Raw genomic sequence first — 25230 nt, forward strand, 5'->3', positions numbered from 1 at the left:
ACCACAAAAAAAAAAAAGAAAGAAAAAGAAAAACCACAAGGGATCAAGCCTGTGAACCAAGCCAATACACAGAGGGCACTGAAGACTGATGCATTCTGGGGCTGTGAAGATGCTGAACCAGACTAAACAACCCACTTCTCGAATTCTTATTATGTACAAGAAATAGTACATTTCCTTTCATTAACGAAGCCACTACTGATTGAGTTTTTTTTTTTCTTTACTTGCAACCAAAGGTACCATAGATGATATACTATCCAAACTCCATCATACCGGAAGACCATTTGCTCTATTTCATTATTCTTTATTTCTAAGTTTCTGACAATTTAGAAAATATACTATTTCATTTAGCATTATTATTACTGACTGCCCATGTCATTTCTGTCCTTGCAATAGTGTCTAGGACAGGCAGTATCTTCCTCTTGTGAATGAAAACACAAGGTTTTGAAATGAGTGAGTGTAACAGGCTTTGGTCACTGCCAGATCTTGATTCCAGTTCTGCCACTAATTTAGCTGTGTGGCCTTGAGCCAGTAACTTAACTTCTCTGAGCCCTGGCTTCCTCATTTGTTAAATGGCAATAAAAATATCTACCTTGCTGTGTTGTTGTAAGAATCAAAGCCATTAAGGTGTGACAAATGCTTACTACACAGCCAAGGAATAACCAATTATTAAAAACTGGGGCAATTGTTATTATTTGTCTCTACCACACGGCTAGTAAGTGGTAAAATCTGAACTCATTCCTGTGTCAATCAGGCTCCTAACACTTGCACCTCTGCTACAGTAAATGTTTCACATCAAATGTTTCTTAGTGCTAATTTATAAAGTTCATAAAAATTATAGCGTTATAGCTGAAAACCTTGCTTACTCCATAACCTGTATAATTTAAGACAGGTTTTCCCTCTTTACTGACAAACACTTTTGGGTGGATAGTTCTCTCTACCTGTTGAAATGTCATGGCCTTCTGGCCAGAGGTAAACAGGATGAAATAAAAAACACATCTTGTAATTCACTTGGCCTTCAAATGCTGGAATGAGGGGATTTTTTTTTCTTTTTGATTTGAGATTAACTTGATATTTCCAATATTCCATGTACTAAAATTTTTAAAAGCACTTCCTCACATCGTTATTTAATTTTTCATAGTTGCAACGTTATTGCAGTTTCAAATAATTGGTAAAAACATAATATCGAGCATGAGAAGTATGGGCTTTGGAGACAGACACGTATTCTTTTTTAGCTGTGTAACTTGGAGTGAGTGACCTGATTTCTCTAAAGCTTTGATTTCTTCATCTGTAAAATGGTAAAGATACAAAAATTCCCTTGTAAGTTTTGATGATTCCTTCAAAGTGATTTTATCACAGAATTTCACTAAACATATAGAATACCAAAAAAAAAGAAAAGAAACACTAGAGGGATTCACGTCATCAGAAACCAGCCAGGAGTGGGGACATCTGGTCAGCTTCATGGAGAACTTGGCACTTGAAGGTGAAGTAGATTTCTGATAAACAGAGAGAGAAGGAGATACAGGTAGAGAAAATCCTGGGGAGCAGATGGCATCTGCACAGGTCATATGTTGGCCATTTTGACCAGATAAATTTAGGGGAATAGGGGAAAATACAGTTAGACAAACAGACAAAGGAAAGCTTGTAGAGACCCTTGAATGTCAGACAAAGAAAATGGGGCTTGCGGGTATGGGGCTTGCAGGTATGGGTATAGAATAAATTCTGTTATTTCTAAAAATAATTTTACAACTCCGGCATCTTTTTTTTAACCCAAATTAGGACTTATGCCTTTGGTTATGTAGCTTTCAAATTAGATTCAATTGTGCTATCTCTGCAGGTTTTGGTTGAAGACTATGGAGGGGAAGGGTAAAAAGACTAAAATGTGAAGTAAGAGGGAGAAAAACCGTGATACTGATAATATTTCTCAAAATGCAATAGCTCTGTGTTAAGTACTTTACATGACTTATTTAATTTTCAGAAGTGTGAATAATGTGAAAATGTGCTTGATATTATTATTATCCCCATTTTACAGATGAAGAAACTGAGGCTCAGAGTGGTTAAGTAACTTGCCCAAGGTCACACAGCCAGTAGGTGACAGACACAGAGTTGAAACCTAGGCTACTTGACTTCAATGCTTATGTTCTAATTCACTACTTTATACCATGTAGAAAAGGACTGTAGAGATCTTGGTTCTTTGATTCCAGTTCTACCACTAAAGAGCAGTGGTAGGATGGAGTTGCCAGTAACTGAGATGAGAAGCCTGTGGATTAAACAAGTGGGTATGTTGTCAGTGGTGGTGGTGTTGAGTGTGAATGAAGAGTTCAGTTTTGGACCTATCGAGGTCCAGATGTCCAGCAAACATTCAAACAGCAGTGTAGAAATCCAAGTAGACAGGTACCAGAGGCAGCTAGATACTCAAGTCTGGACTTCGGGGGTAGATCTAGGCTAGAGACATCAATCTGGGACTTGTCAGCAGATGGCTATATTTAACCCTTGGGACCGGGGGAAATCTCCAAGGAAGGAAGCGTAGTTAAAGACGAAGACATCCAAGAACTGAACGATGGGGACTCCGATGTTTAGAGGGTAAGACTTAGCACGAGAGATTAAGGAAGAGCAGCCAGGGAGGTGGGGAGCCTGCAAACCAAGTGAGGATGCTGCTTCAAGAAGGAAGGGATGGTGGGCTGTGTCAGGTGTGACCCGCAAGTAGGGTAGGATAAGGACGGAGATGTACTCAGTCTGGCAGCTGAGGTGAGGGGGGAGGTGTGACATCGTGGCAGCTTTGACAAGAGCAGGTTTTATGGAGGACAAAGCCTGAATGGCATGTGTTCAAGAGAGAAAAGAAGAGGAGGAAGTAAAACACTGAGTACTTCTCTAAAAATCCATAGCCTGAATGAATTTCAGGATCAATGCACTTATCACAACCTCCCTTAAAAATGTGTGTCTCGGGACTTCCCTGGTGGCACAGTGGTTAAGAATCCGCTTGCCGATGCAGGGGACACGGGTTCGAGCCCTGGTCTGGGAAGATCCCACATGCCGCGGAGCAACTAAGCCCGTGCGCCACAACTACTGATCCTGAGCACTAGAGCCCACGAGCCACAACTACTGAGGCCGAGAGCCACAACTACTGAAGCCCACGCGCCTAGAGCCCGTGCTCCACAACAAGAGAAGCCACCACAGTGAGAAGGCCGCGCACTGCAACGAAGAGTAGCCCCCGCTTGCTGCAACTAGAGAAAGCCCGCGCGCAGCAACTAAGACCCAACACAGCCCAAAATAAAATAAACAAATTAATTAATTAATTTTAAAAAAGAGTGAATTGAAAACAGACAAATACCATATGATTTAAAAAAAAATAGTGTGTCTCTTACTAGATCACATGATCTTTGAAGGTCTAGGACCATAATTTATCTTTTAAGTGCCTTGCACAAGGTTGGTGTTTAAATAACACAGAATTTAATTAAACTTTTAAAAGAAAAGGGATATTCTTGTTTAAATCTCCTGAATCTGTGCTTGGCAACACTTAAAGCACCCGTACCCCCAACATAAAGACACTTCTGGAATTAACCAGTGACAATAGAAATTTAGTGTTGCTTTTTTTTTTTACCCACTAAAGATCAAGTTTTCATGATGCGATCAATTTTGAGAGGGCTGAATCTGTTAAATGCGTATTTATAATTCTGGTTCAATTGTTGGGGTGAGAGAAAAATTACAAAAAACCCACCTCATCCCTGCCAACACATTGGTTTGTGTGAATCGCAGCTCAGTGAAAGCCTTCAGGCATATAATTTATCTTTTCTTTGGCCTATGTAGTAAATGCTTCATTTGTTCATGAATTCTGGCCTTGTTTTAATTATGCTATGCTCTGAATGTAGTTTTATAAGGCACAAAAATAAGATTGTCGTTCTGAAAACACAGAAGATTTGTGTGTTTCCCCCAGAATGAAATGGTGGCATCTTTCTCCCAGTTCACGGCTCTGTGGGTTTGTGGTTGGAATTCCAATCCAGTAAGAGACACACAGTGAAACCGGGTGGTGGGGGGGGGAGGACTGAGTGGGTGGGAGAGGAGAGACAGCTGACACCGCTGAGCCGAAGGCATAATTTACCCTAAGAATTCTCAATCGATACATTGACGGCCACTTATGCATAATGTGCTACTCCCACCAAGAAAGCCATTGATTGAGAAGTTTTATTCCTGTTACTTTCTGAGGTCTGGACCCTTTCATTACACTTCCAGGACAATTGATTTTTCCCCAAAATACAGACTGCGCAGCCAGGGATCAGAACAGAAATCTTAACAATCAGAAGGCTGTGGTTGCTAAAAACCTTTACAGATATATGTATTTGAATATCCACAAGTTTACAGACTGGAGGAGAAATGAGTGGCTATTTCATAACGTCTCCATGTTTTATAAGCACGTAGGGCTGAGTGAGCACTCCATATTTCAAATCCCAATGATACAACCAACCCAAAATGGAAATTTGTAGTGGAACAAACACAGATGCAAATTTCATGGGTGAATCTAGGGAAACAAATTCACTTATTCCAAAAGGAAGATAAGTGACAATTTTTAGATTTTCTGAGAGGTTACTATAACTTCAGGCTTGACTACATTAAATACCTTCCATGTTCCCAACACAGACCCCATCTTCTGAATCTAATCTCATTCTGGAACTCATTCCACTCCAGTTGAGGTGCTGTCCCAGAGCACTCAATTAAAAAAAAAAAACTGAGTTGATAAAGCACAATTCTAAACCTTTCTGTGCTCTTCTTAGGATAGGAATGGATGGATCACATTAAGTTTTTAAGGTTAAATACTTTCAAGGGTCAGTTCTCGGAGGCTGAACGGGTTTACTTAATGAGGATGGAGATTTGGGTGCATCACAGACACCTATCCCAAGACGGGGAAAGCTCAGTCCTTCATTCTCTTTCCATAAATAACTCAGTCTTTTCCTAACTCAAGCAATGGGCTGGCTTTGGGTGCCCATGAAAATGAAACATGTGACTATTCAAAAACTCAGAATGGCCTTAGTAGCCCATGACCAATAACAAGAAGGCAACAAGAGTTTCCCCACTCAAAGTAAAGTAGTAAAGAGCTTCTCAAATATTCATGAATATTAATGACCAGTTTATAGCCCCAAGACAAGGATCTTTGGGGCTCCAGGTTTATACATTTGATGGAAGGTTCCCTGGGCCAGGTAGGCTAATTCTCCTTGTGTCTGGACATCCTCTCCAACACTTGGCCTTCCCCACCAGAGCACTGGGCACCTTGCATTGTAACTGTGAGGTTTTTGTACCTCTTCTCTCTCTAGACCAAAAACTCCCTGAGCACCGGGACCCTGTCCTGTCCACCACTGTGGCCGTGCTTCACCTGCACCTGGCAGCGTCCCCCTCAGTAAAGATGTGATGCCAGCATACATTTGAAGACTCACTTTGAATTAAACAGAAAGCTATTCAATTGGCTCCTGAACTGCTGCATTTGGGGAAGTGGGTGTTTAAAGGGCAATTTTTCTAACTTTTGAAAGAAACTATAATAATCAGTTCTTAGAGTAAAAATTTACAGAAATGACAAGAATGCTGATAGCATGAGCCTAAACATACGAGCCTCATCATCTGTGCCTCAATTCTAACAGTCCAGAATTTTCAGGTGGTGTCTAATATTTACAGTATAATTTTTGACAGCATCCTGGATACATTAAAACCTCAGATTAATGTGATACTCATTTTCCTGAAGGAAAGTAATATCTGGACAGTGCTTAGAACAGAGCCTGGCACATTGTAAAGGCTAAATAAATGACAGCCAGTGTTATCATTAGCAACTTGGCAGGGAAGCTGGTTGTCATGAAGACAAATATATTGACAGCAACAATACACGACCATGTAATAAAAAACAACCCAGTTAATTTTTTCCTGGGTCTAAGCTCAAGTATAGGCACTTTACTCCCAAATTTTGAAAAATCCTGTTGTTTAAATCCATTAACTAAGGGAATAAGTGCCTTAAGATACAATGTATCTACTTTTATTTCCTTCTTCATTCAAGGAGTTCTTTTCTCGGTCCCCAATATAAACAAACTCTCAAGGTTAAAATCAAACGCTCTTTTTAAGATCAAAAGGACTTGCCTTTCTTTGCGCAGGAAAGAAAGCAACCGGTTCAGATGCCTCCTTAAAAAAAAAAAAAATCTCGTTTTTTACAAAGGTATTACTCCAGCGTGTTGAAAAATAATTTGTACATAAAAGAGTCTGCCCAGAGCTGTAAAAGCTCTTTCTTTAAACACACACTTTAGTGCAAAAGATAGTTAAAGATCAGTCCAAGCTATTAAACGGAAGAAGTGAACTGCATTCCAACAAAAGCCCATAAACATTCTGTATATGAAACCAGCTACTGAGACGGGCAGGTATTTAAGTCTTCTAGGAACTGTTTTTATTCTGCTAATGCTTTTCCCTCCAGCCTCCATTTGATCATAAATGCAACCTGTCCACCTCTGCCTTTGATAAATGGAAGGACAGATTCATCTGTATGTGACTCACCTCCTCTTTTCTTTTACGTGAAACAGATGCCACAGCTGTTGCTGTTCTTCCAACAGATGTTTCTGCCCCGCAGAAACCCTGGCGAGCACCGCGCTGCAATGTGCTGCTGGTTCTAGAGGGATCCGCGGCTTGAGACCTTGTCAGGACCCCTCCGTGATGGCACAGCAACACACGTGCAATCGTCCTGCCCCACAAGTGCCCCCCGAGCCTGCATTAAGAACAAAACGGATTGCCTTACCCTCTCTGCAGGGACATCGTCCGACTGCGTGGAGAATCCAGGAGTTTCGGCGGTGGGGTGGTGATGCTCTGCACTCTTGGCTTCCTGTTGGCGGTCCACGAGGGCCTTGTCCCGTCCCTTGTCCAGTTTGAAGAGTCTGTCAAAGAAGCTGGAGTCCTTGGGCTTGGAGGGGGCTGCCCCTCCGGACTCAGACAGACGAGATTCTGGTCCCCAAGTGGCGGAGGGCCCCTCGGCTTGGGCCGGGGTCTGCACGGGGGTTTTATCTGGGTCGCAACCCAGTGCAGCTGCCACCGGAAGCGCCATGGGCTCACTCGGGTCTTTGTTCCCTAGAGCTTTATCGGAGCTGACATCAAGCTTCACTGGTCCAGTGGATGAATCCGTGGCTTGGTCTCCGGTACGTCCTGGTACAGGCCGAGAGAATGTCAAGAAAAAACGAGATTTAGCAGCTGGTGTCTGGGGTTTGGCCTCCTTCCCAAGATTCTTCCCGTTGGCATCCGCAACAGCGCTTATCTCCATTGTCTTGGGGGAAGAAGTGGCCACATTATCCTCCTGGACACTTGTTTCCAAATCAACTGTAAACACAAACATCAACAGCGGTCATTCAGCCCAGCGAGGAAATTCAAGGATTGCTAATGGACTCCCAACGTCTCCTACACAGAGGCTGTGATGCAGTCTGGGACTCTGCTGTGCCTGGGTCCCTCTGCGGAGCAGAAGTCAGCTATCGAGGTGTCTTCTGACCCTGCTTTTCTCTGGAGAGAGGAATGGAAGATTAGGGAAGAGGAAAGCCAAGTTACTGGAAAGCACGCACCAGGTGCTGTGTTAGTGACACATTAATTATCTTCTTTATCTCCGTGGGAATCCTGTGAGAAGCTAATTATCATGATTTCACCTGGGAGGCAGGACAGCCGTTATGGGGTTAGGAGAACAAGCTTCCCAGCCTCGGGACTTATTGCTGTTTGGGGCCGTATCATTCTTTGTTCCAGGGTCCACCTTGTGCCTTGTAGGGTGTACGGCAGCATCCCTGGCCTCTACCCACCAGATGCCCATAGCATCCCCTAGTGGTGACAACCAGAAATGTCTCCGGAAGTTGCCAAATGTCCCCTGGGGGCAAAACTCACATTCGAGAACCACTGAGCCAGACTGTCAATTTGAATCTGAGTTACTTAACTTTTCTGTGCCTCAATTTTCTGGTAAAATGAGGCAAATAGTAGGACCTACACCCATAATTTTGTCATGAAGATTCCATGAGTTAATATTTTTAAAGCACATCAAACAGTGCCTGGAATATAGTAGATGCTCAATAAATGTTATGAACGTTAGTTATTGTCATTATTCATGAGTGAGAAAATGGACAGCCAGAGAGGTTGATCCACCTTCCCACAGCTGGCCAACAAGCAGAATCTGGTTATGGGCAGAAATCTGACTCCAAAGTTCATGCTCTCTCTATCTTATATTCTAGAAAGTTTCCACTGTGAAGTCTGGAAGTTCAGATGTCGACACAGGAAAGTGGATTAGACCTCGGGCCGCATGGAGGCAGAGTGTAGCGTTACCTGTGCAAGACTGTGGGTGCAGGTTCTGCCCCCTCCAGGGAGGGGTGCTGTTTCCAGAATCCACCTGTTTCTGTTTTGAACTCTGCGTCGACCTAACTGAACTGCATCCTTTTCGAGGGCCCTTTTCTAAAGCAGTGCAATATCAAGGAAAAAAGATACACTACAAAATTGGAAATCACAGCTAAAGATCAAGATTCTCTACCGATAAGCTGGGTGACCTTGGGCAGGTCACTAAAACTCTTTGAATTTTCTCATTTGTAAAATGGGAAAAATAGAAGCTCCCTTGCAGGGTTGTTCTGATGTTTAAAGGAGAAAACTCATGCAAAGGATCAAGAATCCTGCCTTTTCCGTAGTAGCTGCTTAGTAACTGACAGATACTGTGACTGTGTAGTTTGTAGTCAACCACTTCTTAATATCTGTTTGCAGGATGATAGAAAGAGAAAGAAGAGAACCGAGGTTTATTTAGCTCATCTCATATTGCTCATAGGTAGTGAGAAATACACACATCCATTAGCAATTATTTTTGCCAAACTCTAGTATCTCACAGTGTCTAAAGTCAAGAACAAACAGTAAAGGAGAGAGAGAGGGAGGGAGAGATGGGAGAGGGCTCTGGATTCCTGTGCAGAGTGGTGGTCTCCTCTTTAAGCTTTGAGGAGCAGAGAAGAAATGGTACTGAAGACCAGTGACAAGCACTTGGGGCTCCTCATAAACTCAGACCCTTTATGAACACTGGATATATCCTTTGGCTCTTCTTAACCTTTTTTCTTGTGGTCCTGGAATTCGTAATTGTGGTAACTATTATACTCAGAAGGGAAGAGGGAGGGAGAGAGTGGGAATAAAGAAGTGATGGATGGATGTGTCAAGATGCCAAATAAGCAACTCAGGCAGTTGAACTGTCAGAGTGAATATAAATGAATTGTGGGGATGCTCCATGCCAGGAGAAGGGGAAGCAGTTGACAGAAAAGGAGGAGACGAAGATTCAAAACAAGGAAGGGCTTTTCAAAATGCCAAGAACATCAACTGATCTCCTCTAGTCTTCCCTACTCTCTGGCGGGAAAACAAGGAGCTAGTGGTAAGTAAGAGTGTTACAGTCAGAGAAAAAGTCTTTGAAAAGAATCTTCCCATGGACAGACTTCCAAAAAAGTGCCAATATATTGCTTCAACAAAGGATCCATCCCTTACATCCAGGTATCTAAACTAGACTTCAGTGCATGAAGAGTTACAGCAGATACAAACCATAGCTCTTGATATCAGAGAATGGGTAAAGTATTTTTGATAACTTGTAAGAACTAGGACCTCTTAGATGGGGCAACCCATTTCCATGAAGCTCTGCCCCCCCAAACTTGGGTGAGTGTATATCCAAGTCCATCATCTGGAGCTTCCATCTCCCTTGCTAAAATGCTCACCTCCTAGGTGGGCACATGACCTAAGCTACACTAACAAAAATCAGTCTTGCGACTTTTGCTGAACCTACTAGAACAGAGTTACAAATCTTTGTGCTTGGGTTGGCAAACCAGTAGGAGGTACAACTGGAGCTGGTGGCCTTGGCTGTCACCTTTCAGAGTGCTTGCCTGAGAGCTAACATAGATGAAAGCAGAGCCAAGAGGTCCATGGGAGCATCTGGACACCTGAATCCAGCTGTCCCTGAAGCTGGTTTACAATTACACAGCCAGAGCCAGCAAGTTTGTTTGTTTTTTTTTTCACTTATGCCAGTTCAAATTAAGTACATACTCAGTGACTTGCAGGGAATTTCAGGGAATTGGTCAGTACCTATTTCACCTGTTAATTAATAGCAATCAATCCTCTCCTTGAGAAGTGGTCTCCGGGCTCTTCAAATATGTCTAGGAGGCATTTAATATGGGATGGAGGAGGGGAAAGAAAATGAAATGGGAGAAAGTGAGCTCTAAGAAGCTGGATAGAAACAAAAAAATACCCGCCAACACTTTGTTTTCTCAGTAAAAGTGAAGGAAAAAAATCCAAGTGGGCAAAGAGATTACAGTCATTTGAGACCTTAGATAAGCATTAAAAAACAAATACATTACGTTCTGAAGCATTCACACACACACACACACACACACACACACACACACACCCAATCTGTGTGAATGAGTAGGAAGAAAACCCATTGGAGTTCCAGGTTTTATATTCTTGCAAAGATGGGGATAATTTACAAGCCTTCCTCACATTATTATGGAAAGAATAAAAAGTTCCTTCTAGATGACTGGAACTAAGCTTTCTGTTCCTATGAAAAATCTTGGGAGAAGCCCATCTGGAATCTGGTTTCAATAAAAAGTTTTCTCTTAAAGCAGACAAACAGATGACATACCAAAGAGATTTTACTTTCCATGAAAAAAATGTGTAAGAGTTTAAGGAAGATAAAAAGAAATCAAGTAAGAATGTAAATGGTAGCTCCCAAATATTTAGGAGAGTTGAAAATTTTGATCTCCTTAATGCAGAAAATATATTTTGTAGTGTGTGTGTGTGTGTGTGTGTGTGTGTGTGTGTGTGTGTGTGTTTTAAGAAAGTCTTTTTTTTTTAAATTATTTTTTGGCTGCGTTGGGTCTTCGTTGCTGCGCGCGGGCTTTCTCTAGTTGTGGTGAGCAGGGGCCACTCCTCTCTGCGGTGCACAGGCTTCTCACTGTGGTGGTCTCTCTCATTGCAGAGCACAGGCTCTAGGCGTGTGGGCTTCAGTAGTTGAAGCGTGCGGGCTCAGGAGTTGTGGCTCGTGGGCTCTAGAGTGCAGGCTCAGTAGTTGCGGCACACGGGCTTAGTTGCTCCGCGGCATGTGGGATCTTCCCGGACCAGGGCTCACACCCACGTCCCCTGCATTTGCAGGTGGATTCCTAACCACTGCGCCACCAGGGAAGCCCTAGGAAAGCCATTTTATCTAGACATGTGATGGAGATGAATGGCATCTTAGCATAATTGTTAAGTACTTAGATTGTAGATCAGAGGGACCTGGGTTTAACCTCTAAAATATTAATTATGTGACCTGGACAAGTTACTTTATATCTCTATGCCTCAATTTTCTTATAAAATGGACAAGAAAATAAGGGTCTTCTTCAAAGAGTGAGGATTAAATGAAATACTTCCTACATGGTGCTTAACATAGGCGGGTACGTGGTGGATAGTTAATAACTATTAGTTGTTTTGTTATATTTATGTATTATTACTACAATTACTATTTAATTTTCTAAATAGAAGCATAAGGAAAGGAATTATTCCAATGGTTTAACCTCTAAATTTGGGTGCTCTGGAAAGACTTTTAAAATAGGAATTATATGAATTAATTTATCTTCAGAAATCTAAGAACCTGGGCCAGAGAAGTTTCAAGAATGCTTTTTCCAAGCACCAAGTATTCTTAGTTAAAACAAACTGCTTCATCAGATTTCTATCACATATTTAAGACACACACATACATACACACACAAGGTTTGTGTTACACTGTTCAGAACTTCTGAGTAAGGGCTATCTTTTGTTTTGTTTTTTTCATGTGCCAAAGCTACAATTTTCACTTGGTACAACTGTAATCACAATAGCTAATATTCATGGAATGTTTCCCAGGTGCCAGGCATTATAGTAAATGCTGTATGTAACAAGATACATTTTATTTATGTATTATAGCAAATCTATGCTAGATACCATCAGCACTCCCATTTTACAGGTGTGGAAACTGTGGCTCTGAGAATAAAGTCACTTTTCTAACATTATTCTGCTCACAAGTGGTGGAGTCAGGATTTAAACACATGTTTGCCTGATTTCAAAGCTCAAATTCCTAACAATGTATTGTAGTAGAAGCAAGAACAGAAGAGCAAAGGAGGAAAGATGAGTGGAACAAAGTCTGGTTAACAGAATTAGTGGATTTTCAAGGAAAAAAAAAAACTCTGCACAAGGCGGAATAAAAGCCTGTGCTTTCTCATATCTGGGCAACACTGGTGTATGATTTTTGTTTATTTGTTTTAAATAAAAATCAGATCATATCATTAATCTGCATAAAACTATCCAAAGAGGGCCTCATCACATTAAAATCAAGTCCAAATACAACAGAGAAGAACAAGCCTGACTCCATACTGGATCTATCGCTTTAGCTCTAACCCTTGCGCTCTGTTGCCTGTGCTTAGTCATGCTGGCTCTGCATCTTTGTATAAAAAAATGCTGCCTAGAAAAAAAAAAAAGTTGCCTAGAGCCTGAAATATACAGGAGAGCCCATCTTCAGATGGGCTCTGACCTTTAAAGGTATAACACTTTTCCATTCATATAGAGATAGAAAGTTGCAGAACAGAAAATAACATTTGTCCTGGTGGAGGCTTATAGGAACATTATAACCAGACCTACGTGGACAGCTGCAAGAAAAAAGGATTCTGTCACCAAGAAGTTTGCAGCAACCAGCCACACCCCCATTTATTATAAAAGAAGCCTGAATTCTAACTCGGGGACGATGGTTCTTTGGGACACTAATCCACCATCTTCTTGGTCTACTGGCTTTCCGAATAAAGTCGCTATTCCTTGCCCCAATGCCTCATCTCTCAAATTACTGGTCTGTCGTGCAGCACAAACTTGGACTCAGTAATACAAACTGTACGGTAGACCACACCCACCACAACCTCAGCTCATACTGTGTGCTTCCTCTCACCTCTCAGCTCACCAATTGTAGTCCCACCCGAGGCTCTTCACACTACTTGTCCTTTCCCCCTGGGAACGCTTTCCCTAAGATCTTCCATGGCTACCTCGTCATCATTCAGGCCCCAGGTCAGGCCTTCCTAGACCACCCTCTCTAAAGTAACCCCTCCCACTCACCCCATTCACTCCATGGATTTTGCAGAGCATTCATTGGTCTCTGAAACGATCTCATTAATTCATCGTTTACTTGTTTCTTCCCCAGTAGAACGTAAGCCCTGAATGGACAGACTTGGTGTGTTTTGATTACAGCTGCATCCCCAGTGCCCCCAGCAGTGCTTGGCATATAGTAGGATTAACTCAGGGAACACAGTAAGGCAGGGAGAAGAGCCAGGGGCATAGCACATGCTCAGCAGCCATGATTCTAACAACGGCAAAAATAGCAACCCAAGTAATGATGGCGGTGGCAGAGATGGAGTTGTTGGTTTTTTTTAACTTTTATGTATATTTTTTATTGAAGTATAGTTGATTTACATTATATTGGCTTCAGGTATACAACATAATGCTTCAATTTTTTTTTTTTTTTTTGCGGTACGCGGGCCTCTCACTGTTGTGGCCTCTCCCGTTGCGGAGCACAGGCTCTGGACGCGCAGGCTCAGCAGCCGTGGCTCACGGGCCCAGCCGCTCCGCGGCATGTGGGATCTTCCCGGACCGGGGCACGAACCCGTGTCCCCTGCATCGGCAGGCGGACTCTCAACCACTGCGCCACCAGGGAAGCCCAATGCTGCAATATTTTTATAGCTTATACTCCATTTAAAGTTATTACAAAACAATGGCTATATTTCCTTGTGCTGTACAATACATGCTTTTGTTTATATATTTTATACAAAGTAGTTTGTATCTCTTAATTCCTTACCCCTATGTTTCCCCTCCCTGCCACTTTCATTTTAAAATGGCTAAACTTATTTTGGACTTCTTTTAAGAATTCATTATCTAAACATTCCTAGTTCTTAAGGTTAAAGAGGAAAACAGAAACTGTCATCATAATTTTATCCACAAATGAAGTGTCCACTTACGATTCCCCACTCAGACATCCCTTCCTACGCGACGCTGTCCCTTCCTATGCGACACTGTCAATATGGTGGTCAGTCAGCATAAAAGCTAAATAAAGAGGAAATACAATGCACACTAATTGTAAAGGGAAATTGCAAATCTTGCAAACGATGGAAGAGTTCATAGTCATATAAAGATCACACACATGGTTATTGTTGGATGGGGATCCGGCAGAGTTAAAGTAGTTCGCCAAAGAAGAAGGAAAAATAGAAGGGAAAGTAGATGATGACACACTAAATTCTTCAAAAGGGGACTGTAGTTGAATATCAAAGGATTACAATAGGCCCTAGGGAAGACCGATGAAGACCTCAAAAAGTTTTGCAAAAATGACCCTTTTGTGGTCAGCCTGCAGGAGTCAAATGACACTTCAAACAACTGTGGCTTTCTGTGTTGTGTAAATGCATTTGTTGTTTTAAAGGTCTTGAAATAAGGATTCACGTGGCAGCTGCTTATGGCTTGGAGGGAGATGTTAGATTTCAAAACTTCACTGAATGATCAGATTTCATGCTCTCCATCTCAATATTAAAAAGCCAGGTTATCTTCTCCAAGAGATTCTAGCATAAATAAAAGAAAGGAACGGGTTTGGGGGGCAGGAGGGAAGAATTCTCAACTGTCAGCTGGATACAATGTGTCTAAACATTTGGTGATGAAAATGCTGGGTTCAAACATTATGTGGGCAGAAGGTAACTCACCCCACGCTCTCCCGGAAGCATCCTCTGAAGTCAGCAGTGACTGTTAGTCACTGTGGGGCAAGACTACACCAGTGACTTAAGGATTTTTCCTCTCCTCTTTACTCACACATTTCCTATCATTCATATGCCTATAAAAGTCTGGAACATACAAAGATAATTTACCTGTAGAACCAGGCTTTGCTCCAACATGAGCAAATATTTCACTCAAAGACACATCAGATGTTTGATTTTTTTCTCAGTTCGATAATAATACACATTTAACATGTGTTTACCTCCCATATGATTAATCTTTCAACCCTTTCCTTTCCCTATCTCTACCTTCTACCCTCACTGCAGTATAATGAACATCTGCAAGCCGGGTGGCTTATCAAACTTTGTTCATGCTCAGACAAATACATACAAGCCTCCCAGACACATGTACATATATCCTGGTTGGTTTTTATAAAAATACGATTATGTTAGATTTTTTTGGTTTTTTTTTTGTTTGTTTGTTTTGTTTTTAACATCTTTACTGGAGGATAATTGCTTTATAATGGTGTGTTAGTTTCTGCGGTATCACAAAGTGAATCAGCTATACGTATACATATATCCCCATATCCCCTCCCTCTTGCATTTCCCTCCCACCCTCCTTATCCCACCGCTCTAGGTGGACACAAAGCACCGAGCTGATCTCCCTGTGCTATGCGGCTGCTTCCCCCTAGCTATCTATTTTACATTTGGTGGTGTATATATGTCCATGCCACCCTCTCACTTCGTCCCAGCTTACCCTTTCCCCTCCCTGTGTCCTCAAGTCCATTCTCTATGTCTGCGTCTTTATTCCTGTCCTGCCCCTAGGTTCATCAGAACCTTTTTTTTAAGATTCCATATATATGTGTTAGCATATGGTATTTGGATATTGTTTTTGATTGCTTTTATATATCACTGTTATGGATTGAATGTTTGTGTCTGCCCCCCACCCCCCACCCCAAAGTTCATAAGCTGAATCTTAACCTCCACTGTGATGGTATTAGGAGGTGGGGGCTTTGGGAGGTAATTAGGTCATGAGGGTGGAGCCTTTATGAATGGCATTAGTGCCTTTAGAACAGAGGCACTAAAGAGCTCTTTTGCTTCCTCCACTGTGTGAGGAGACAGTGAAAAGATGGCTGACTGTGAACCAGGAACCTGTCCCTCACCAGACAAAGAATCTGCTGGCACCCTGATTTTGGACTTCTCAGCCTCTAGCATGGTGAAAAATAAATGGTTATTGTTTAAGCCACCCAGTCTATGGTATTTTTGTTAGGGCATTCCAAATGGACTAAGACATCAATAGTTCTCCCTCCCAATCAATATATCCAAATCTATCTTATCTTCTTTTCAATAGCTGCAAAATATTCCTTAATATGGATATACCAAAAGACATGTATGCCATTGCCTAATTAATGAACATTCTGATAGTTTCCAAACCTTTATTTTTCCATTTCCATTATAAACAACATTGGGGAAAACTTCCATATTCAAAAATCCTAAAATAGTACTTTATTTCTATGGAATAGAGGTACAGATGTAGGACTGCTGCACCCAAATTAATGTGCATTTAACTTCTAAAAGAGACACCGCCAGATTACTTCCCCACAAGAGGCTCTAGAGATTCACATTTCCAGCAGCAGCGTGATGAGTGGCTCCCACCCCCAAGGGTAGCAGTGATGCAAAGCAGCAGGAACACTCATCACATATATTTACAATATTAAACAGCTTTTAAATGGAAAAAAAAATCAACAGGAAAATCATATAACATTCTATTAGTGCCCTCAGCTCTTAGGATACAAAGGGTAAGCTTTGGAGATGCTAGGTGGGGGTAGGTTGAATTCAGGCCACAAAGAACATGGCTAAAAAGTGACAGTTATTAGCTTGGGGCCCCAGGGCACTAAGAGTATCTAGCCAGAAAGTCATATGAAACAAGGGGCTAGAGGAGAAGGATGCGGAAAAGAGCCAAATCAAGAAGACATTATAGGGCTTCCCTGGTGGCGCAGTGGTTAAGAACCTGCCTGCCAATGCAGGAGACATGGGTTCAAGCCCTGATCCTGGAAGATCCCACATGCTGCAGAGCAACTAAGCCTGTGCACCACAACTACCGAGCCTGCACTCTAGAGCCCGTGAGCCACAACTACTGAGCCTGCGTGCTGCAACTACTGAAGCCCACATGCCTAGAGCCCGTGCTCCCAACAAGAGAAGCCACCACAATGAGAAGCCCACGCACTGCAACGAAGAGTAGCCCCCGCTCGCCGAACCAGAGAAAAACCCGCGTGCAGCAACGAAGACCCAACGCGGCCAAATATAAAATAAAATAAAATAAATTTATAAAAAAACAGAAGACATTCTATTCTGCAGAGTAGAGATACAAATGATCAATGAGCGCATAAAAAGATGCTCAACATCATCAGTCATTAGGGAAAGGCAATCGAAACCACAATATGTTACCACTTCACACCCACTAGGATGGCCATAATCAAAAAGACAGGCAATGACCAGTGTTGAGGAGAATGTGGAGAAATCGAAACCCCCATACATTCCTGCTGGGATGTAAAATGGTGCGACTGCTTTGCAGTTCCTTAAAAAGTTAGACATCAAGTTGCTACATGACCCAGTAATTCCCTTCCTAGGTACATAACCAAGAGAATGAAAACATATGTTCACGCAAAAACTGGCATACAACTCAAATGTCCATCAGCTGATGACTGGATAAACAAAATGTGGCATATCCATACAGTGGAGTATTACTTAGCCATATAGAACAATGACGTGCTGCTACCTGCTACAACATGGGGGAACACTGAAAACATCATGCTAAGTGAAAGAATCCAAACACAAAAAGCCACATATTGTATGATTCTCTTTATATAAAATGTCCGGAATAGGCAAATCCACAGAGACAGAAAGCAGATTAGTGGTTGCCAGGGGCTTGGGGAGGAGAACGAGAGATGAACTGCTCAAGGAACTTCTTTGTGAGGTGATGAAAATGTTCTGGAATCAGGTCGTGGCGATGGTCGCACTACCTCGTGAATACACTAGAAAGCACTACGCTGTACGCTCGAAAAGCGTGAATTTTATGGTGTATGAATTATATCTCAATTTTGAAAATGAAGACATTATATAAACACCAGCACAGCAGGGGATGGCTCAACACGAAACGTGAGCAGGGAGTCCACAGAAAAGACAGAGGGTTGGCTTTTAAGCCAATGAAAAGATGTGCAACCTGATGAGTAGTAAAATGTAAGCAAAATAAAATTGTGAGACTTAGCTCTCCTCCTATCAACTTGGTAAAACGGGAAACATGCAGTAACCGGCAGCGGAGAAAGGATGAGGAAGAATGCCCGCATCTCTTGCGGGTGGAGGTGTAATCTGGCTGTCTCTCTGGAGGATAATTCAGGAATATATATCAATATTTAAAAATTCACAAACTCTGGGAGCTCTGATTTCTAATTCTGGAATGTTACCCTATAAATACAATCGCACAGAGCCACAGAGACACATGTAACAGATACACATCATCTGCTGGACTATTGCTGTGGTGGCAAAATAGTAAAACACCCTAATGGCTTAGCAATAGGGACCTGGTTAAATAAATGATCATTTGTCCACACAGTGAACTGCTCCACAGGCATTAACATTCTCCAAGACATACGGTAAGTGAAAAACAGCCATGTTCGACGGTCTGTATAGTATGTTCCCGTTCGTTTTTTTAATGGTGTCAAGAGGTAGAGGGGAGGATTTAAAAATATACACACGTGGAATACCTCGGGCCACAAGAAACTGTAAAGAGCTCCGGCCTCTAAGAAAGGAAATTTGGGGATGGAGGTTGGGGAGTGATCAGAATTGGGGATGGGAAGGTGTTCCCTGTCCTATCTTATTATGTAAACTGTTGAGACTGTTTGCTAGGTATACCCCCCAGGTCACTTAAAAATGTAAAGTAATGAAAAGAAAAAATAAAGGGAAAGGTGAGGTCTAGAAAAGAGAGGTGGGATTTAAAGCCAACTGGAGGAATGTGTGACCTGTTTCCGGTCTGCCTGGGGCTGCCCAGCGGTGATGGCAGGCTCTGCAAGCGACAAGGTGCAGCTCTGATTGGAGGAGTTGCCAGGCCAAGTGGGTCCTGCATCCTGGAGTGAGGGGCATGACCTCTGGGGCACCTCCATATTCCAGAGTCTGACCCTTTGCTCAGCAAACTCAGAAACTCAAACTTTTTAAGTCACCTGGAATCCCTGTACCTCCCAAGGTCATTCTAAAAAGGACTTGTGAATTAACCACAGGCAGCTTCTTGGTTTAAGACAGGACAGCTGCAAAGGGGACGGGTCACAGGCGACCTCCCGCCCACTTGGTCCCTCCCTGTGGGAAACTCACATGGGATCCCATCATCATGGGCAGGATGCCCAGTGAGCCGAGAGGTCAAGCCAGCACGCTGGGAGTTGGCTGTAGGATTTAAATGTTTAATTGTTTCAGGCTGGGATAACCTGATGACAATGATGATGATTTAAAAAGGCTTTGCTGAGAGATGCGCTTTAGGGAGAAAAACTTTACAGAATCAGAGGTTGGCAAATATGAGATCCACTGACAGCTTGGCGCTGGGCCAGCAGAATGTTTAGATGTTTCTGAATTGGGGAATTTCATTTGCAAATCCTAAAATGGGGCTTTCACTGAAATATCCTCTTGTCTGCTGAGGGATTCTCACAGGGCAGCCGGGCCGAGGGCTGACACAGGGAGAGTTTCCAGTTTCCTGCAGCCTCCACATCTCGTGCCAGTTCTCAGCTGCAGTGGTCCTTGCTTCTGGGGGAGTGTCAGAATCTCCAGGAAGGCTTGTGAGAACAGAGGGCCAGCCCCACCCACAGCATTGGATTCTGGAGGTCTGAACTGGGCTGCAGGTCTAACTAGTTTGAGGTGACGGGATGATGCTGGTCCAGGGACCACTCTGAGAATCACTGATACACATCCCAGCTTCTGTACTGACAAATGGAGCCAGACTCCGCTTATGTCTTCCTGCTCTCATTCCCAGAAGTATTTGGTCTTTGAGGTATGTTTGCATATATCAGATCTCACCCACTAATGTGCTGTTTCAATTGTTAAACTTCTAGCAATCTGGAGGGCACCTTACCTTTTATTTGGTCTAAGTGATTTATTATTTTTATTTTTGTTAACTGAAAAGTTGTTGGCAAGCGGGTGTGTTTATTCCATTTCCAGATCTGATGAAAATGCGCCCCGGAGAAATGAGATGATGTGCAGTTGTCACAGGACGATACTGTTTCTCTTCTTGCCGTTTTTTTATGTTTTCCCTTGGTCTCTCCCTGGCTCTCTTGGTCTTCCCTTTAAGAGAGGGACAGGTTCATATCGCTCAAGCTGCAGGAACCGTGTGCATGCTTCTATCTTTAGAGAGGAGTGTGCTGGTTGTCTTCTTGGTCCAGAGAGGCAAAGAGCAGGCTGTGTGTTACTTGACAGCTGCGTGGAAGTTAATGCACCCAGACGGTCTGCGCCCTGGAACGGAAAGCTGTGCCCCCGGCGTCAGCCATGGCAGGGACAAAAATGTTCCCAAACAAATTAAAACAGAGATGCCAATGTTTCACTTTTGAAAAATGTGAATAAGGAATTTTCTATTGGAGTGTGTTTCAAAGGGTTTTCAACGCTGGCAGAACACGAGGAACTTTAAAAATACTTAGCCCAGGGAAACTTGAAAAAAGACATGCCCGGGCCCTACACTCCAGGGCTTCTGATTGTATTATTCCAGGTGAGGCCTGGGTATGAGGATTTAAAAATTCCCCAGCAGATTCTAATGTGCATTCAAGTTTGGGAACCACTATTTTCAGGAGTCTATATAAGTATAATGGCCATCATTTATTGTTCCAGGCACCAAGTAAAGGGGTTTGCAAGCACTATCTCATTTTCTCTACCATCAGGTCACAAAGTCTCTTGTTTATCCTCACACAGCTGCTGAGAGGTGGGGTGAGGCCTCAGACACAAGTGGTTTGTCCAAAAGCACCTGTCTAACCATTGTACAGGCAGACCCTGGAGATTTGGTTTGGCACCAGCTCACAGCAATAAAATAAATATTGCAATAAAGTGAGTCACACAAAGTTTCTGGTTTCTCAGTGCATATCAAAGTTATGTTTACACTATACTGTAGTCTATTAAGTGTGCAGTAGCACTAGGTCTAAAAAAAGTGCATACCTTAATTTAAAAATACTCGATTGCTAAAAATGCTAAGCATCATCTGAGCCTTCCGAGAGTCGTACGCTTTTTGCTGGTGGAGGGTCTTTCCTCGAAGTGGATACTGCTGACTGATCAGGGTGATGGTTGCTGAAGGTTGGGAGGCCGTGGCAATGTCTTAAAATAAGACAGCCATGAAGTTTGCCCCTTTCACGAATGATTTCTCTGCAGCATGTGATGCTGTCTGACAGCATTTTACCCACAGTAGACCTTCTTTCAAAATTGGAGCCAATCCTCTCACACCCTGCCGCTGTTTTATCAACTAAGTTCATGTAATATTCTAAATTCTTTGTTGTCATTTCAACAATCTTCAGAGGTTCATCGCCAGGAGTAGATTCCATCTCAAGAAACCATTTTTGGGGCTTCCCTGGTGGCGCAGTGGTTGAGGGTCCGCCTGCCGATGCAGGGGATGCAGTTTCGTGCCCCGGTCCGGGAGGATCCCACATGCCACGGAGCGGCTGGGCCCGTGAGCCATGGCCGCCGAGCCTGCGCGTCCGGAGCCTGTGCTCCCCGGCAGGAGAGGCCACAACAGTGAGAGGCCCGTGTACCACAAAAAAAAAAAAAAAAAAAAAAAAAATTCAGTAAATCATGTTGTAAATAGACGTGCTGTCATCCAGGCTTTGCTCTTCCACGTATGGAGCACGGGCAGAGCAGAGTTAGCCCTTAAGGGCCCTAGGATTTTCAGAACTGTAACTGAACACTGGCATCGACTTAATGTCACCAGCTGCATTAATCCCTAACAAGAGTCAGCCTGCCCTTTGAAACTTTGAAGCCGGGCATTGACTTCTCCTCTCTAGCTATGCACGTCCTAAATGGCATCTTCTTCCAATAGAAAGCTGTTTCCTCTACACTGAAAATCTGTTGTTTAGTGTCACCTTCACTAATTATCTTAGCTAGATCTTCTGGATAACTTGCTGCAGCTTCTATATCAGCACTTGCTGCTTCACCCTGTACTTTTCTGTTATGGAGACGGCTTCTTTCCCTAAACCTCATGAACCAACCTCTGCTGGCTTCAAACTTTTCTTCTGCAGTTTCCTCACTTCTTTCAGGCTTCATAGAACTGAAGAGAGTGAAGGCTTTCTCTGGATTAGGGTGTTTTTTTTTTTTTGCTCAAGCTAACGTTGTGACTGATTTGACCTTCTATCCAGACCACTAAAACTTTCTCCATGTCAGCAATAAGGCTGTTTTACTTTCTTACCATTCATGTGCTCGCTGCAATAGCACTTTTCATTTCCTTCAAGAACTTCTCCTTTGCGTTCACAACTTGGCTAACAATTTGGCACAAGCTTTCGGTTTGTCTTGTCTTTCAACACGCCTTCCTCACTATGCTTATTCATTTCTAGCGTTTGATTTAAAGTGAGAGATGTGTGACTCTTCCTTTCACTTGAACACTTAGAGGCCACCATAGTGTTATTAATTGTCCTAATTTCAACAGTTGGTGTGTCTCAGGGAAAAGGGAGGCCTGAGGACAGGGAGAGAGATGGGGAAACAGCTGGTCGGTGGAGCAGACAGAACACACGACACTTATTGATTAAGCTCACTGTCTTACATGGGCGAGGTTTGCAGCACCCCAAAACAATTACAATAGTAACACCAAAGATCACAGATCACCATAAAGAGTTTGCAGTATTGTGAGAATTACCAAAATGTGATACAGAGACATGCAGTGAGCAAATGCTGTTGGAAAAATGGCCTCCATAGACTGGCTCAACACGGAGTTGCCACAAACCTTCAATTTGCAAAAAATGCAATATCTGCAAAGCACAATCAAGTGAAGCTCAATAAAACAACACGTGCCTGCATTACACGGCTTCGCTCCTGAAGAAGTTATCTAAAATACAAAGAATAAAAAACATGTACAAGAATGTTTATTGCAACATTGCTCAGAGTAGAGAAAAATAGAAAAAAAAAAGCCCAACATCAGGGTAATGGCTGAATGAATTACAGTACATCCACACCTTAAAATACCTTGTAGCTGTTACAAAACAATGAATTAAAGATGTACCAGTTGAATGGAAGGGATTTGCACACGTCTGTGGAGCTCAAGGATCTGTCCCGGCCTGGGATGGCCGGAACATCTGGGGACTAGCTGAGCATTTCTTTCTTGTCACATGGCTTCTTCATGTGACTAGCTTGGGCTCCCTTCCACCATGGCAGTCTGAGTCGCTCTGACATGGTGGTTAGCTTTCCCCAGAGCTAGTGCTTTGAAAGACAAAGGCAGAGGCTGGAAGGCTTCTTAAGACTTAGGCTAGGAAGTCATGCATCATCCCTTCCACTACATATTATTGGTTCTACAGGGTCATCTCAGATATCAAGGGAGAAGACTACAGGGGTGTGAATACTGGGAAGCCTTGATTATTGGGGGGAGGGGAGGGATGTGCAATTTTGGAGACTGTCTATCACAACAGAGTAACAGGGAGGCTACATGTACCAGACAGAAATTCTCCACTAGAATTTTTTTTTTTTTTTTTCGGTACGCGGGTCTCTCACTGCTGTGGCCTCTCCCGTTGCGGAGCACAGGCTCCGGATGCGCAGGCTCAGTGGCCATGGCTCACGGGCCCAGCCGCTCCGCGGCATGTGGGATCTTCCTGGACCGGGGCACGAATCCACGTCCCCTTCATCGGCAGGCGGACTCTCAACCACTGCGCCACCAGGGAAGCCCTCCACTAGAATTTTTGATGAGAAGAAGCACTAAGAGGTTGAGAAGTATTAGATTTCACAGGGACTTCTGCATACTTCCGAGGACAGAGGAGCCAGGAGCTGTCAGGCCACCTGGCAGAGCGCTTTCAGGATTCTCTGTAACCACTTTAAGTAGAGAGCTGTCGCAGTGCAACCCAGAGGAAGTGCCTGTGTGGGTGGCATGTCTAGCAGGGTTGCAGGGTGGAGGACTGAAGATAAGGAGCTTATTTATTGAGTGAGATATATACAGCAAGATGGTGGAAGGAGAGAGAAAACGGGCGTTCAGGAAATGAGCTAGATCCCTTTAATGACTTTTGAAAGGCCTGAGTAAACATATGTGGCTACTTTCGGTTGCTCAATTGTAATTCTTTGAAATCAAAACACTGGCAGACACTGGGGACTGCCTGTCCAGTGGCCAATCCACTCCAACCCGTTTTCTTTGCTTGCTGCCCAGAGAAGTACCTGACTTCCCAGCATCCCCTGCAGCTAGTGGTGGTCATGTGACCTCACTCTGGCCAATGAGATATAAGTGGATGCCTACTTGAGGCAGGGGCTTCTAGGAAGGACCTTCCTTTCTTTTCTAATAAAAGGAGAAAAAAGAGTAGCAAATCGTGGCTTTTCCCTTCTGGCTTTTGGGTCCCGTCATGTGAGGATGTGATGTGTGGGTCTGTGGCATCTTGTGAGCCACAGTACATAACTGGCACACTTATTTGGTGTCTTGATAATGCCGTCAAGATGCTGCACCGAGCTTGGAACTGCCAACCCCCAGGCTTCTCGTTATAATTAAAAGTGCTATTTACTTAGGGCTGTATTATTGCAGCAGATACATCCGGATCTACAACTCTCTCTTCAGCCGCATTTTCTTGCTCTGCTGCCACTGGTCTGATGTGCCACCGTTCATTTGTTCATCAGTCATTTCCAAGCCCTTTGTGTATCTCAGAGCCTGTGTTAACTTTGGGATTATTGCAACAACAAAGGAAATACTCTGTTCTCAGGAATTTTTACTCAAGTGGGTGAAACATTAAAAAAGCCGGCCAATTGTGGGGAGATAGAGGATGCTAAGAGGACACGTGTGTTTGCTCCCTTCCCAACCAGTGAGGCTGGTCCCACGTCTTTCTCTCTATCAGGTAGCTATGAGTTTTGGCACCGGGTCTCCCATCACACTTTGCCCAGGCATCATGATTGGCATATTCTTTTCCTCTCATTCATCACGTTACAGCATCGGCAGGAGCACTGTTTACTCAAGGATTTTCAATCCAGTGAGATGATTCCAATTCTTCTTTTAAAAAAAGCAAAATCAGGCAATTCTTTTTAGAAAAAATCGACTAGGAACAAAAAAGGGAAAGATTAATTTTTTAGAAACTTCTTACCCAGGTGAAACAGAGACGGTCCTCTGTTTCTGAAAAATGGCGTTTTCTGGCAGATAAATCATGCCTTAGTCTCCACCATTCATCAGCAGTGAGAACTGAACAATTTTTTTAAAAGGGGGAACTAATGTGATAAATTTGATAGAAGGAATCAAAGAAGGAGAAAAATGAGGCATTTTTATTTCCCTAAAAACTGGTGAGGTTTTAGGCATAAATACACAGGTGGG

General features: G+C 43.1%; 1 protein-coding gene across 2 annotated transcripts in view; it reads right to left on the reverse strand.

Annotated features, from left to right (window-relative positions):
* BCAS1 (brain enriched myelin associated protein 1) overlaps positions 1-25230 on the reverse strand; it is a 106667-nt gene that overhangs the window by 60393 nt on the left and 21044 nt on the right. For both annotated transcript variants that reach the window (XM_082671009.1, XM_082671010.1), the window contains exon 4: positions 6758-7329. In XM_082671009.1, coding sequence (XP_082527135.1) covers positions 6758-7329 — 572 coding nt within the window. The remainder of the gene's footprint in view (positions 1-6757; positions 7330-25230) is intronic.

The sequence above is a fragment of the Grampus griseus genome, assembly GCF_964374135.1.
Source record: "Grampus griseus genome assembly, chromosome: 14".
In the NCBI taxonomy this organism is placed as follows: domain Eukaryota; kingdom Metazoa; phylum Chordata; class Mammalia; order Artiodactyla; family Delphinidae; genus Grampus; species Grampus griseus.